Raw genomic sequence first — 16,965 nt, 5'->3', positions numbered from 1 at the left:
AAGCAATCAATAAAATGGGCAAAATAAATAAGAAATCACCCCATTTACACACAATGACATATTGAAAGATGTTTCCAAGAATCTAAGTATTTGTTAGCACTCAATGGATTTACTGCCTTGATGCAGGCAGGGAGTACCTTACTCTCGCAAGAAAGAGAAGAAGAACCAGGCCCGTCCAGCCCAGTTCATGGGCTTAGTATTAGTTATTCTTTTATTTTAAGTTGTTTGTTTAGTTGTAAACTCTCTCACCTTGCATGGGGATGTCTCCTTTTAGAATTTGGGTTCCTATTTGAGTTATGTTTGATATTAGCAAGTAGGATTCTACATTCCTAATCAGATTAGGAGTGTTAATAGTTTTCTATAAAAGCATTGCTTGTAAGGGCCTTGCCAACGATTTGATGAATAAGACTTAAATTGTCTTCTTCAACGGAGATTCTGTGAGATTCAGTTAAGGGTGGGAAACCCTTGGGGAGAGTGAGATTCTGATCCATGTGTGTAGTGGGAAGCCAGTGATTTTTATATTCTCTCTATTCTCTGTTTTTTTCATGTTCAAGTAATTTATATTGCAGCTGTTTTCAATTCAATCTTCAGTCAATCGTTTAATCTAAGTTTTGGGCTGGGTTATCTTCATTCTCATGTGCCTAACTGTTAACAGATTAGAATTAGGATGAATGCTTGGATGATTAATTCCATCCCAAGCACCTTCTTATTTATAAAAATAATAAAATAGTAAAATATGTACATGAGCAATGTGGGACTAAACCACATATACAAAAACAATAAAATAACAATGGAAAAAAGTCCAGAATACCCCCACGGTATTCTGGCCCATATATCGAACACTCCCCCTCAAGTTGGAGCATATATATCATGCATGCCCAACTTGACTAAGATAGGATGAAACAGCTTGCTACTCAATCCCTTAGTGAACACATCAGCCAGTTGATCAGTAGACTTCACAAAGGGAACACAAATGAGGCCGGCTTCAAGCTTCTCCTTGATGAAATTTCGGTTAACCTCCACGTGTTTAGTGCGATCATGCTGGACAGGGTTATGAGCAATGCTAATGGCAGCTTTATTGTCACAATAAAGCATCATGGGAAGATGGACAGCAACACCAATATCCTGCAATAATCCTCAAAGCCATAGAAGTTCACAAATGCCTTGCGCCATAGCACGAAATTCGGCTTCAGCACTGGACCTTGCCACAGCATTCTGCTTTTTACTATGCCATGTGACAAGGTTCCCACCCACAAAGGAACAATAGCCAAAGATAGATTTCCTGTCAGTCATAGTTGTCATGGCGACGCCAGGCGCTGGAGAGGGTTGCATGGCGACCTACGCCATGGCGTCCCTCTTTGATTTCTTCTTCCTGTCTTCGATTTCTTCTTCCTGTCTTCGATTTCTTCTTCCCTCTTCGATTTCTTCTTCCCTCTTCGATTTCTTCTTTCCCTCTTCAATTTCTTTTGATTTCTTCTTTCCCTCTTCGGTTTCTTTCGATTTCTTCTTTCCCTCTTCGATTTCTTCTTCGATTTCTGAATTTTCTTCTTAAAACTTGAGAAACAATAGAGAAAAAATAAAACATGGCTTGAGTATACATCTATTAACACATTAAAAATAGAGAAAATAAAAAATAAAACATGGTCAACATGCTCGCCATGGCGTTGACATGTCGATATATCGACGTGACACCCCTCCACCGACTTGGATCGCCGTTACGCCGTGACAACTATGCTATCAGTAGAACCAGCCCAATCGGCATCAGTATAAGCCTCAATCTTAAGATGACCATTGGGAGATAGAAGGATTCCCTTTCCTGGAGCAGACTTCAAATACCTCAAAATACGACGGACTGCATCCATATGAGAGGAATAGGGATCATGCATGAACTGGCTCACCAAACTTACAGTAACTGCTATGTCAGGTCATGTGTGGGAAAGATAGATGAGTTTGCCCACTAACCGTTGATAACCACCTTTGTCAACAGGCTCACCCTCTTTCTCCCTAAGTTTTGTAGTAGCTTCCATAGGAGTATCCGAAGGATGACACCCTAGCAGCCCTGTCTCAGTTAATAGATCAAGGACATATTTTCATTGAGAAAGAAAGATGCCCTTTGAAGATCGAGCAACTTTCTATCCCTATAAAATATTTTAGAGGACCAAGATCTTTGGCCTCAAACTCACGGCCATGGAGAAGTTTCAAATCCCTGATTGCAGCATCATCATTACCAGTGACCACAATATCATCCACATAGACTATGAGAAGAGTAACCTTGTCACCAACTCGTCTGATAAACAAGGTGTGATCAGCATTGTTCTGCTTGTAACCTGCCGAAATCATAGCCTTATGAAATCTGCCAAACCAGGCCCTAGGTGACTGCTTCAACCCATAAAGAGCACGCTTCAATTTACAGACCTTGCCCCTAGTCCTATCATCAGAGAAGCCTGGTGGAATGTCCATATATACCTCCTCCTCAAGCTCCCCATGAAGGAAGGCACTATTCACATCTAACTGCTAGAGATCCCACCCAAGATTTGCAGCACAAGATAATAACACCCTGACGATGTTGAGCTTTGCCACTGGTGCAAAGGTCTCCTGATAGTCAACCCCATAAGTCTGAGTGAACCCCTTTGCAACCAGACGTGCCTTATACCTATCCACCGAACCATCTGCCTTCTGTTTGACCACGAAGACCCATTACATCCCACTAGTTTTTTCCCTGGAGGAAGAGCCACAAGATCCCACGTATTATTTTTATGTAGTGCTCGCATTTCTTCCAACATTGTTGCCTTCCACTTTCCTTCTGTAGATGCTTCCTGCCAATTGTTAGGAATCGAGATAGAGGAAAGAGAAGATACAAACGCACGAAAAGAGGGAGAAAGAGAGCTATAAGAAATAAAACGAGATATGGGTTTGCAAGTCCTAGTACCTTTGCGATGTGCAATAGGTAGGTCAGAAGGAGAGGGATTACCAAGAGATGTAGGATCCGGGTCTGGAGCCGGCAATTGGATGGGTACTGGTGCTATAGTGGGTTGCAGCTGCCCTCTGTTGGATCTGCCCCTTGTATAGGTGAGTATGTTGGAGTTGTCAATTCTCTTCTGAAATTCACCAATAGTTCTCTGGACTGGAGTCAGCTCCCCCTGGAGAGGAACATTAACAACAGTATTTTCTATGGTCTCCCCCTGTAAAGGATTCCCATCAGGTGAGGGAGGAACAGCCAGAGGATGTTGGGCATCAACCAAAATAGGATGGGCAGCATCTAAAAGAGGTTGGGCAGCAGCTGTGGGTGTTGGTAAAGGGGCCGTGGGTGTTGGTAAAGAAGGCTGGACAGCCGCCTAAGGAACCTTAGGTAGAGGAATCTCAAAAGACACATCTTCACTAGAACTCTCCCCCTGAAGAGGTGGCGAAGAATAGTAAGAAAGGGACTCATGGAAAATAACATCCATGCCAACCATGGTACGGCGGGAAGGGGGATGGTAACACCTTATCCTTTTTGGGTTGGAGAATAACCCAAGAAAATACAACGGAGCCCCCGAGGTTCAAGCTTGCCTGGAGATCTAGTATCTTGAGCATAGCACACACAACCAAACACCTTGGGAGGCACAATAAATGAGGAATGGCCCCTTAAAACATCAGAGGGGCTACGGGAGTCAAGAACCCTAGAAGGAGTCTATTTATGAGATAGGCCGCAGTGAGAACCGTATCCCCCCAATATTGAGAGGGGACGTTCCTCGCAAACATCAAAGCCCTGGCCATTTCTAATAAGTGGCGATTTTTCCTTTCTGCCACACCATTCTGGGTAGGGGTATCAACACAACTAGTTTGATGAAGGATGCCATGATCAGCTAGATATTTTTGAAATTGGGATTCTGTGTACTCTGTTCCATTGTCACTTCTCAATACTTTGAGAGTAGCCTGGAACTGTGTTTGTACCATTTTATGAAAATGCCGAAAACTTGAGAAAACCAGATTTTTTGTGTGCAAAAGATACACCCAAGTGTGCCTAAAATGACAATCAATGAAAGAGACAAACCAACGATGACCAGAAATAGATGCTTTACGACTGGGGCCCCAAACATCAGAATGCACTAATTGAAAACAAGAAGAACTCTGTTTATTTGAAACTGGATAAGTTGAACGTGTCTGTTTGGCCAAAACACAAGCCTCACAAAAAAAATCATCCTTAGTACGAAGGATGACCAAACTAGGAAATAAACGAGCTAAAATTCCTAAAGGGGGGTGACCTAACCTAGAGTGCCACTACCGAGTTCAGAAGAGACCATGGAGTTCTGGTGTAGCGAAGAAGGCAATGGTGGTGGAGAGAAGCGACCGTCATCAAGCAGGTACAGCCCACCGTGCACTTTACCCAATCCAATCATCTTCCCAGAGTCCAGATCCTGAAACACATAATGAGAGGGAAAGAAAGTAACCTTATAGTTAAGATCACGAGTAATACTACTAATGGAAAGAAGGTTAGTAGTAAAGTTAGGAATGTGCAAAACAGAAGACAAGGGAAGAGAAGAAGTGCAGTTGATGATTCCTTTTCCAGAAATGGAAGAAAGGGAACCATCAGCCACCTTGACCTTGTCTTTCCCAGAAGTGGGAGAATATCTGTGAAACAAACTAGAGGAACCGGCCATATGATCTGTAGCTCCCGAATCTATGATCCAAGGATGGGAAGCTACAGAAGCACAATGACCTCCAAATGCAATACCTGACCGGGCAAAGTGTGAACCTGAGGGAGCAGAAGAACTGGCACAAGCTGATGTAGTAGAGGCAGCAGCAGCGGAAGACCTGAGCATACGTAGGAATGCCTGTAGATCATCCTGGGATAGACCAGTGTCAGTAGCAGGGGCTGCAGTAACAGTCTCAGTCTGATGGGCCTTGGTCTTTGTCTTTGTCTTTGTCTTGGCAGCCCTTTTAGCTTCAAAGTCAGCCGGTTTCCCATGAAGTTTCCAGCACTTCTCCTTGGTACGATAGGGTTTGTGACAGTGCTCACAAACAACAATCCCTGTGGTAGAATCACCAAGAGAAGCAGTGCTACTAGGTACAGGAGTGGCAGGAGCAGCAGCCTTGAGAGCTGATCTGTCAGTAATAGGAGGGTGCAACATGGCAGCCCGACGGTTCTCCTCAGAGGACACCAAGGCATAAGATTGTTCAAGTGTGGGAAAAGGCTTATGGCCCAACACCTGAACACGAATATGATCGTACTCCACATTTAGGCCAGCCAAAAAATCATAGACCCTAATCTTGTCCACATGCTTCTTATAGGAAGCAACATCAGCAGCTGAACTTGGGTGAAAATCAGAAAAGTGATCCAACTGCTGCCAAAGGCTTCGCAAAGTAGCATAATATTTAGAGACTGTCATGTCTCCTTGAGTAGTGTCAAGGAGCTTCTTCCTGAGTTCATAGACCTAGGCATCGTTGCCAAGCTGCCCGTAGGTCTCCTTGCAAGTAGCCCAAATCTCCGAGGTTGTGTCAAGAAGAAGAAAATTATGCTGCAGATCTGTAGTCATAGAGCCTATGAGGTAGGACATGAGAACTCTATTGTTGACCAGCCACCTGTCTTGAGCAGCTCCAATCTCAGTTGGCATAACACTAGTGCTAGTAATATGACCAGTAAGGCCACGGCCAGCAATGGCAAAGGAAGCAGACCTAGACCAAAGCAAGTAATTAGTGCCATCCAACTTGATTGGATTAGGAGTAAAGGTATGATAATCTGTTTTGTTGTGTCCATCACCAACAGTAGGAGCAGTCGAATCCACTGAGTCACCCATGAGAGCAGTAGAGAAGCCCAAATCACAGAGAGGGGCTGTTGTGAAGAGAAACCCACGAAAGCCTGCAAGTTAAGGGCTGAAAATTGGAGGAGAGCCCTCTGGTAATGATGGAATAATGGTCTCCAAAAATCAGCAACAACAGCAAAGTCAATCCCTTGGATCGATTTTTACAAAGTTTTAAAAAACCCTGAAAGTGCTGAAATCAATGTAAGGAAGAAGGAGAGCAAAAACACTGCAGATGGAGCTGAAAATAGGATAGAATGGTCCTCTAGTAATGCTGAATCACCCTGCCAAAAATCAGCCACAACAAAAATCTGCAGACCCTAGATCGATAGTTGTCAGGGTTTTGGAAAGAACCCTGTTTTTTTGTGAAAAATCGATCTTAGGCGGTCTTGAACAGATCTGAAGATAGGAACAGATATAAAAGAGATGGCCTACAGCAGTTCTTGGTCTTCAAATAGGAGGAGTGGTCCCTTGTAGCAGAGATGGAAGCAGTCCCCAAAAAACTGAAGAAGCCAAATATTGCAGACAGGTAATAGTGTCCCTATCGAGCAGAAAATTGCACTATGGAAGGAGGTAATGGAGGGCAGCAACTAGATCTTGTAGATCACCTCATCAGTGCTGCCCTAGTGGGAGAATGAAGAGCAAGAGAAGAGGAGAAGGAAGAAACCGAGAATGAAAGGGGAAAGAAGGAACTGAAATCAAGAATGGAATAGAGGGGGGGTCCCTAATTCGAAATCTGCTCTGATACCATGTTAACAGATTAGAATTAGGCTGAATGCTTGGATGATTAATTTCATCCCAAGCACCTTCTTATTTATAAGAATAATAAAATAGTAAAATATGTACATGAGCAATGTGGGACTAAACCACATATACAAAAACAATAAAATAACAATGGAAAAAAGTCCAGAATACCCCCACGGTATTCTGGCCCATATATCGAACACTAACATATGCTGTTATTACTGAGACTCAAATCACAGCAAGCACAGCCAAATTCCTCAAATAAATCACTGGTGGATGCTCTGTTTTAGAGCTTCTTTTCTGACAGAATTGAGATATAGAATTTCTCCTGAATTTACTCTGTTTTGGGTCCAGGTCTGAAGATTAATTTTTTGTCTTAAATCTAACCGAGATCTGGTTCATATTTTAGGGATTAGAAGGCCTCTCTAAGACTGATCTTCGACCAGATTTTGGGACTGATCAGAGTCTCTGATTTTCTGCAATTGAACTTCTATTATTCTTGGGTTTTGAGTTTCAGATTTAATTATTTCTGATTTTCTGCAATCAATTTCTCCTATTCTTGGGTTTTGACTTTCAGATTTAATTATCCATTGACTGCGATTAATCCCATAATTAGAACACTGTTGTATTCTGGGGACCACTTAAAGTTTGACCTACATAAGAGGGTTGACTTTTCTGATTTGGGTTTACTTGGATCTTGTTAAGAGGAGCGTGTGACCTGAACCTAGGGTTTCATCCTATGTAACCCCACCCCAATCATATTGTCTGGGATTACCCTCTACATTTAGTGCTAGTCTTGCATGTTAGTCAACTCAACTAAGTTCAACCGAACCTTACAACAACCATTTAGGGCGGCTATTGATGCAGATTTATCACCAAACTGGGTTTCTTTGCTTAGGAATAAGTCTAGGGTTGGGTTATATACATGTTGGGCCTTTGAACCCATGGGTTTTCAATGTAATAGGCCACTATTATGGGCCTAAACTATGGGTAATAAGGTTGCATACGGGATTAGGTAGTTTAGTTTCCATACTTAGTTTTATTTTTGAAGTCTTTTGTTTTTAAATTGAACTGGGTCCAAGCTGGTCCAACCAGTGGTTCAATTTAAGTGAGTTTAGTTGTTTTCTTTTATTTGCTTTTAAGCAATGTAAGTTGGGCTGGATCAAGGCTCTATAAGTCCAGCCATGTTTTAAGTCTATTTCCTTTAGTATTTCAGTTTCCTATTCAATTTAGGTTTCCTAATAGGTTAAGGAATGGGTTAGGCCTTTCCTTTGCAGTGTAGAAGTCTATTTTTAAGTCTTTTATATAAGGTTGTAAGGGGGGGCAAGCATTGGACACGAATTTGCTGTTCTCTTCTCCATTGGAGAAGAAACCTTGTGTTTGATAGAGGAAGAAGGGATTGGTGTTTGATCCGATTGGCACCTTGTGGTGGGAAACCCGGGTGGGTCGTTTGGCTACTCTCTACATCCTCCATTACTGATTTATTGCTTTGAAATTCTGAAATCAAGCTCACCATCAACAAGTCTGTCTAAATCTGAAAACCTGCAACTATTCTTCTTCCCTTCTAGAAGATCATATGCAAGGTGATTTTCGAGATCCATCAAACCAGCCATCCGATTGAACATATATTTTCATATTTCCCATTCTGTCCCTACCCCCATTAAAGCACAATTTCAGACCTTCAAACATAACTGATTCTGATTTCATGCTCAGAATAAGTAGCTGATTTCATGATATATCAATTCTAAAATTAGTAACCTAATCATATCTCTTCACCCTAGTTCCAATACCTTATTTACCATAATACCCTCACTCCTACCCCAACTAGGATTCCTCCATAACTTCAGATTTAGTCATCTGATTCAACTGTAACTTTCAGCATCTCTTCTCTCCTATATAATCCACACTTAACCCAAATTTTAAGCCCATTCAACCACCTGATTTCCTATTATCAAGATTTTCCCGAATCTGAACTATCCTCTGATGAAAAGATTCTGTTTTGGTTCTTGGTTTGAGCATTCAAATCCAGGACTACATTAGCTATACAAATCATGCCATGCCTTTCTACTCTCTACAGTAAATACTCTAAAAGAGTAGCAAAACTCCATCATCTTGAATGGTCATTGCCCCCTCCCCCCATTGTCAGATATCTGGAATGCCTTGCCTTCCCTCCCTATTGATCCAAGAGGCAGGGGTAACAGTGTTGTCTGGCTCCCATCATCAACAGGTCTCTTTAGCTCCTCCTCAGCCTGGGAATTTGTCAGATTTAGATGTCCTTTGTCTTCTTGGCGCAAGATTGTTTGGTTAAAAGGCTATATCCCCCGCCACAGCTTCACTGTTTGGCGTGCCTTATCAAACTGCTTCCCAACACAGTCCTTCCTCGTCCACCGCCAGATTCAGGTTTCTCCCCCTTGCTCTTTATGCTGGAATGGTACTGAAGATGCTGCTCACCTATTCTTCTCTTGCCCCTTCTCCTCAAATATCTGGAAGAGAATCCTAAGTAAATGGCTGGCCAAGTAATAGAAGAATCCTCCCTCTTGATAGAAAATGGATTTGGATGGACATGACCTTTGCAAGGAAATCTATTTGTGATATCACTGAAAACTTTCCTTTGGTGTGTCCATTAACCACATTTTGATGGAACGTAATCTTCGCAGATGGACAACCAACTAACGATCATTTGATAAGATTTGGAATTCCATCTACTTTGATGTTCAGTTCTAAGCATTCGCTGCTCCCCCATCTTAATGTAAGGGTTTCCCCAAGGAACTGGCTCATTGTTGTCTCCTGGGGTCTCCCCCTCTTTATTTTACACCCCGTTGCCCCTCCTCTTGAAGGGTGGGTGCAACCTTGTCTAGCTTGTTTGCCTATCTTTCTCTTTCTCTTTTCCCCATATGAGGGCCACTTGTATCTTTTCCTCTTTGGTAATGAATTCTTTATTCACCAAAAAAAAAGAGATCCTACTTGGGATTAAGTTCCTTGAGTCCTTGCCTTACATTACATTTCCTCCTGAAAGAAGAGGGAAAAGAAAAGACATAAGCCTGCCCCGATCCTGAATGCATCTGTTATAATCAACCATATGGGGAGAAGCAGTCCCTGTGGCATTTTCCTAACCAGATTCGAGATTCTCCTATTGTAATCCTTAAAAGTAACCAGAATCTAATGGCATAAACAAGACTATTTAATCTATATCTCAAAAACCTAGCATGAAGAATGGTATTTCTACACTTTGCTCCTAATAGTTCAATTCATATCCCAACCACTAGGGCTGTCAACGAGTAGGGTGGTCTACCTGTACCCTTCAAGAGCTGGGGGAGGTCTTTAACCTTAGTCTATAAGGTCGGGTAAGGATTTACCCTTACCTTTACACATTGCATTGCCTACTGTCTAAAGCTGTCTTTGGTATTGTTTCTCTTTCTATTTCTCTGATGTATGTCTATCTGCAGGTGTTTGGTATGATTTCTTACCCTTAAATCTTGTAGATAGAAATCAAAATAAATAGAAATTCAGAAATAGGTGAGGACATGTTTCTGATTTTGGGCAACAAATCCTTTATGGCTATTTATGCACTAAAGGTTAATAAGCACATCTTCTAACGGTTCAAAAACCAAGGGTAGATATGTCATTTGACATTTTTAAAATGATAAGAATCAAAACCGTCTTCTCTCTCGCCCTCTCGCACAAGCCCAACACCCCAATGCTTTCAAGCTCCACCATAACCCTGCCAGCTGCCCTTTCAGTTCCACCACAGTCCACTGCCACTGACATGTCATCCGTTGGGTCGCTGCTGTGTCCGTTGTGGTCTCCCTCGCCGACCCTGAGAAGCATAGGCAACAAGTCGGAGGAGGGGACAAGGAGGGAGTACTTAAAAACCTCCAGCTGCCAGTGACGGAAGAAAATCTGCGGAGACCAACGATGTCAACAAGGTCCAGCACGACATCCGATTCGGCCACTTCAAGACCGTCAAGAATGCCATGAAGATGCTCACCGACAAGGACCCGTTGGAAGGCGTCATCGTCTGCAACGCTGGCTGCAGCACTGTTTGCCTCTTAGCTACCCTTGCCAAGCAGCCTGTGATGCAGGGCCATCAGCAGCCCCCGCCAAGCCCAGCCCAGGTCCAGTCAAGCACCCCACGAAGTACCAGCTTAGGCCCAGGTCCAGGCCTCCTTGGCCCCTTGACTGAGCCTGCAGCCCAAGAGAATCAGACCAAACCCAGGCTTTGCATGGTCTGGCCAGGCCAGGCCTAGCCTGCGTGCAGCTTTTGGAATGGCCAATGTGGGCAAGAAAATGGCAGTCGCAAATCTTTTTTTTTTTTTTGTGGGGGGGGGGGGGGATGTTATGCATCACTAGATTAGGTAAAAACAACTCAAATTCTTGCTTCAAAACTGCATTTTATATGTACCATAAATGCATCCATTGTAAGGCAGCGTACATTATGACCCTCCCAAGACCCCGCAGTGGCAGGAGCCTCGTGCACTGGGTACGCCCTTTTTTATAAATGCATCCATGCATTTCTTGACAATTTCCATGCAAATCTTTAGCATATCTAGCGTCTCTCCAAATGATACGATACGTCTCTTAAAATCACCCCTCCGGTATGATACCCGATACCAGTACTTAAATCCTTGGTTATATGGGACAGACCTATAGTTAACATATAAAACAAATAGGTATATACTATATAATGTATAAATGCAACAGATTTACCTATCTTTATCTAGACAGATAAAGGGTACACCTACCCTACGTCCCTACCTGTTTGGTTAAATAGTCTCATTAACCTTACCCTCCCTATTTAAGATAAACAATATGAAAATTCTACCCTTTCCCTCCAAATGAAAGTTTTGTACGGCGGGTAAATGGGTATGTATTTACAGCCCTAGCCCTCACCATGAGAGTGAAATTTCTAAAAGAAATTAAATTTGAATAGATAACATAGGATAGGTTACCGAACCTGCAACTTGGGACAACAAAGCATAGGAGACTGTCTTTTCAAAGTCTGACCAGTGATTCTTCTTCCACATACAACAGCCACTAGATGTCGGTAGCTCCAAAATTAGTGTTACCAAACATCTTGCAGCATTTGAAGCTGGGGACAGATTCAAACCTCTCATCTCCCAAGTGGAATCTACACAGAACCATAAAGATGAAGGCCTCAAAGGTCAGTAGAGAGAAGCCTGATATTTGTGTACATACTGGAATGAAATAAGTGGTAGTCAACAATTTTTCACTTTTCTCAGCACGGAAGTCATGGAGAAATAAAAATATATTTGCTAGTTGCTACGTATTACAATGAATCAGATCTCCATGTGGATTTTCCAGGTAACCAAAGTAGAATTCAACCCAACCCAACTCAACGTGGATTCACGGCAAAAAAACCAAAGTAACATACTATATCTGATTTTAAAACATGATTCATCGGAGCTTTCTGAAACCAAGTAAAAGGATACAAGAAAGATAAAAGGTGACGAAAAGTACACTTTCTTCATAATGGGTTTTTATTTTTATTTTTATTATTTTTATTTATTTATTAAAATTTTTTTTTTTTTGGGGGGGGGGGGGGGATAGTTGGCAGAGGAATGGGGAGATTTGTGGAGTAAGCTGAGAGAAGGTGACTGGGGTTGGTTCTGTCTTGTTCTCTTTGCAGTTTGGGCTGTTTTGCAGTCTTGTTGGTGAAGGTGGGTGGTGACATGAAGGAGTGAAATAGTGGTGGTGAAGGGTGGCATGTGTTGGGATTGGAGGCATTGTTTTACTTGTAGCTTTCTTGCTTTCCTTTTCATCTACCAATCTTCTCCATTTTCAATGGTTTCCTCCTCTTGCTTTTGTGTTCTTGATATACTTTTGAAAAAGATCAAAATTAGTTGCTTATTGATGTGGGGAGGGAAGGGAAAGACCATTGGTATCTAAACGTAAACATGAGAAACCAAAAAAAAACATATTATGGAAACTACAATAAACCATAACCAGAATTTCATTATATTTCCAGACCATTAATAAATTGGACTCAATACCAGCAAATTTAGGAGGGAGAAAAGACAACATATGCATAATCCAGTACATAAAAACATAACAAGCATTCAAGGGAAACAGCCAGTTGAACAAAAGCATGAGCAAGGAGGGGGAAAAATGAAATAAGAAAATGATTAGGAGTATTTTCTTTAAGCAAAGAGAAATTCTTACGATTAATTTGTGTACGGTGATAGCCAGATTTAGGAGGTTGCTTCTTGTGGACAACCGGAAATTGCAATATGGCTGCATCAATAAATGCATCAGGACCACAAGTTAAATAAACAAGAATGCACCATGCTAGATTTATTACTGGCAAATCTATGCAGTTCAATTGAATGCGAAATTTTTATATCACACATCCAAGTATTCAACCTGAAACTTGCCACTTGAGGTTCACAAAATAGTGTATAAAGTGTTTTGTAAGTAAGGTATTATACAAGTTCAATATAAATACAAGTGAATCCCGACATAGCTGTCAAGGCATCGCCTAGGTGTCCAGGCGGATTTTTGGGGTGTAGGCAACTGCTACCTTAGTGGTAAACCATGTTTGGCCCTTATTTATACTAAATATCATTTAAGTATTATTCATAAATAAGCAAATACCCCCTATTTGAATCCAATAAAAATAATTAAAAAATAAAATCCCAAAAGGATAAAAAGTCAACCCCCTAATTCAATAACAAAAATTGGATTTTCAGTGATAGGAAAAATTTTCAACTTTATAATGCTGGAGTTTTTTCTCCAATCTAACAGATCATATGGTAAAACATTGCTAAAAACCAAAAAAACAGTAAAATTTTCATTTATTTTGAACATTTGATATCTAAAAAAATATTTTCATTTAGAGCAATTTTGACAGTATTAGTGCACACCAAATAAGGTTTAACTGGAACATAACTCTGTCAATATAAATCAGCTTTAAGTAATCTTGGATTTATTGGAAAACTGGTTTTGTGTTCTACCTAATACAAAGAGTCTCATGTAAAAATAAAATCATTTAATCAGTCAAACCTCTTAGAGAACAAGAACATTTCTCTAAATCGAGAGCAGTTTAACTACTTATAGATAAGATCATATTTTCTAAGACAGTATAAAGCAAATGTGAGACTAGGTATACCAGGACAATGACCAATTCCAAGAACTGTATAAACCAAATGTATGTTTTGATTGTTTCAAACTTCCAATAGCTTGCTACTTCAGTTCTACTGTCTTCTAATTCTATGTTGATTTTGATGACTTAATGTGGCTTAATATTGATTATTGATTACTTGAAGTGACTTAATGTTGATTTTTTATGACTTGATGTGGCTTAATATTAATTTTGATCATATAAGGTATATATTGTAGCATACTAAATAATGTTAGAAAATAGAGGAAATAGAAAATAACACTTGGACGCCTTGGTCACCTAAGCAGGTGCCTTTTTGCCTAAGCGCTTAGGCACCCCTCCATCACCTTGGGTCGCCTTGCCGCCTTGACAACTATGAATCCTGAGCCTTAATGCAACATCAGATATCTTATATTATTGACGAGAGCAATACGAGACAGATACAATAAGAATGATTCTATGCATTTCCTGTTGCAGAATAACAAGGACCCAAAAATGAAATTCTAGTATCGACTCTATCGTCATAAATGCATCACTGAACACCTTCATGATAAAGGACAAATTTTGAATTTTCAGAGGGAAGACTTACTATATGCTCCATCTTGTCCACGAAACCACTGCCTAGAGAAAACAAAATCCCTTTTGGATTGCCACCTGGAGATACCATAGCATGTAAGGATCAAAATTGAAATAATGGAAGTGGCTTAAAAAGAAGAAGAAAAACTGCGTTAACTCAGTAACTTATAGCAAGCTGTAATTAGATTGGAACTCATTACAATGTTCAAAATTTCAAAATATGAAAATTTTGAAAAATATTTTGGTTTCCCAAGGTGTCGAAAACATATATGAAAACGAAATGAATACCAAATTCTGGTTGAAATAGCCGAAATGAAATGTGTGAAATTGCTAGTATACATTATTTTGGGCCTATCAAAAAAACACCTCAATACAATACATTCTAGTCTCATGCACTATCAACAAGAGCAATTGAAGAGTATTTAAAGAGAAATTAAGCCATTGATTTTCTGACCTAGAAATTTTTTTACATTTAAAAATAAAATACAAAAAAAGAAATTCATAAACATGCATGCAATTAACTAGGAATATATAGGACACATAATGCAACATAAATGATGTTTCTCCCTTTCTTTAGTAAAACAGTAATCTCCCACATAATTGTTGAATAATAGAAAAACTATAACATATAGTCCAGTATGACTATAAAATATGGTATATATGTTATAACATGGTTCTATTCTTTTAAGCATCTGATGTGTGATATGCCTCTTATATTTGTTTAGAATAACTTATATTGGCCAAAAAGATTCAAAACCTACGTGATATGAAACCTACTTGGGCTTTGAAATCACAAAACCACTTTGGATGGTTTTGGTTTCTAATAATTCTTATATTCTTATTTATGCTTAGTTAAGCATCCCTCGAGTCAAAGGATTTCCCACATGGTTTCACCATGTCGGAATGGGCTGTTCTGTCGAAAATTGGAACCTTGAACTCAAGTTCCATCAATTATAAATACAGCAGCCTAGTCTATGAATCAACAAAAATTGTCCAAACTTGGTTTAGATTTATATGATGACAAAATTGATCATATATATGATGCAAAATACCGATGCAGTGGAATTCAAAAATGATAAACCATCCCAAGAAAAGGTGAATCCAAGCCTACTCTTACTGGTTAGTCTATTGGTACATGGACCCTACAAGGATTAAGGATGTGTAACAAAGCAAAATAAAGAAGAAGAAGAATAGGGGAAAGAAGAACTATGGATTGGAAGAAAATAGAGAGTAGTCCAATCGGTAGGTATGTCATATATATACGAACCAAAATAAAAATGATATAGTCATGATGAAGAAGATTTAACGCCCACTCCACTTTCTCCCATGCACTCTTTCCAACATCTTTCCAACGGTCATAATCCAACAGCCCTTTCCATATGGCCATATTCCAACGGCTATATTTCAATGATTCTTTTCCCCAGGGATCCTAGATGAGGGAACCCTAGGAGAGCCAGATTCGAACCTACCTAGTTGAATGGTGTTGTAATATTGGGTGTAGTATGGTTATAAGGGTAAATTTGTCCATAGGGGCATTATTGTACTTGCACCTGCATGTCACTTATTATCAATAGAATAGGGCTGTCACACCGGCAGTCTAATCATTCCTCTCAATCAAACATGGTATCAGAGCTGAGATCCACCTCGGGATCCCAGCCCTAGCCGCCGCCGACTCTCTCACCTCTCTCCTCCCTCGGTTTCACCTCATTCCTCTCAATCAAACATGGTATCAGAGCTGAGATCTACCTCAAGATCTCAGCCCTAGCCGCCGCCGACTCTCTCTCTCATCTTCTACTTCTACTCTCGGTAGATCTATCCTAGGCCACCGAGGATCTTCCCCTTACCTATTGAGCTCTCAGATCTCCCTTGAATAATGATCGGAGAGACCTATGTGCCTAAATCGATTTACTTCAAGGTTTTGAGATCGAATTTTTCAGGGCTTTGAGGTAGATCGACTTTTTCAGGGTTTTAAGGATTAGATTGATTTTTTTCAGGGTTTTGAACCCTCATTTGATTTTATGTTAGTCTTTGTGATAATCATCAATCTCTTCAAGTTCTTATCTCTCCTTGATAAACCTTTTCTCATCAACCTGATTGATAACTATGTCAGCTGACTCTACTGCATCTACTGGAATTGAAGGATCGAGTCGTGGAACTCAAAATGATTTTCCTTCATTCCATGGTAGTTATGTTCAATTGGATGGGAACAATTATTAGATGTGGTCTCGCTCCTGTTACCTCTCATTGATTCATGTGGCTATGCGGGGTATTTGACGGGTGAAACTGCAAAGCCTACTACAGCCGATTCTTCACAGAGGAAGTGGAGTTCAAATAACTTCTTGGTAATGGTCGTTCTCATCAACTCTATGCAACCTCAGATTGCTCGAGGTTATCTCTTATTGGATACTACAGCCAAGATTTGGAAAGTAGCTCAGGATACATACTCTCAGGTTGGGAATGATGCCTAGGTTTATGAGCTGCACAAGAAGCTTCATGAAACCATGCAGAAGGACCTGATTCTTTCTCAATACTATTCTGAGTTGCGTAGTCTGTGGCAGGAGCTCGACTTCTATGAAACTTTTCAGGCAACCTATACTGCTGATGCTACTGCCTTCAAGAAACGGAAAGATAAGTTTCGGGTTTATGATTTTCTAGCTGGGCTAGCCGGGACCCTTCCCCTACCTTGGAGCACTCTTATTCATTGATTCAATTGGAGGACAGCCGCCGCAATGCTATGTTACAGCATAC

At 40.6% G+C, this 16,965-nt stretch overlaps 1 protein-coding gene across 4 annotated transcripts in view; it reads right to left on the bottom strand.

The window, feature by feature from the left end:
• LOC122651836 (protein ENHANCED DISEASE RESISTANCE 2-like) overlaps positions 1-16,965 on the bottom strand; it is a 160,103-nt gene that overhangs the window by 84,949 nt on the left and 58,189 nt on the right. For all 4 annotated transcript variants that reach the window (XR_006331522.1, XM_043845386.1, XM_043845388.1 and 1 more), the window contains exons 11-13: positions 14,231-14,295; positions 12,705-12,776; positions 11,479-11,652 (exon numbers count right to left, since the gene is read on the bottom strand). Coding sequence is in view for 3 of the 4 variants with exons in the window: in XM_043845386.1 (XP_043701321.1) it covers positions 11,479-11,652; positions 12,705-12,776; positions 14,231-14,295 (311 nt within the window). In the remaining variant the exon portion in view is untranslated. The remainder of the gene's footprint in view (positions 1-11,478; positions 11,653-12,704; positions 12,777-14,230; positions 14,296-16,965) is intronic.

This window comes from Telopea speciosissima, chromosome 2, assembly GCF_018873765.1.
Source record: "Telopea speciosissima isolate NSW1024214 ecotype Mountain lineage chromosome 2, Tspe_v1, whole genome shotgun sequence".
Classification (NCBI taxonomy): domain Eukaryota; kingdom Viridiplantae; phylum Streptophyta; class Magnoliopsida; order Proteales; family Proteaceae; genus Telopea; species Telopea speciosissima.
The sequence above is the reverse complement of the archived record's forward strand: the minus strand, read 5'-3'. Positions and strand labels throughout refer to the sequence as shown.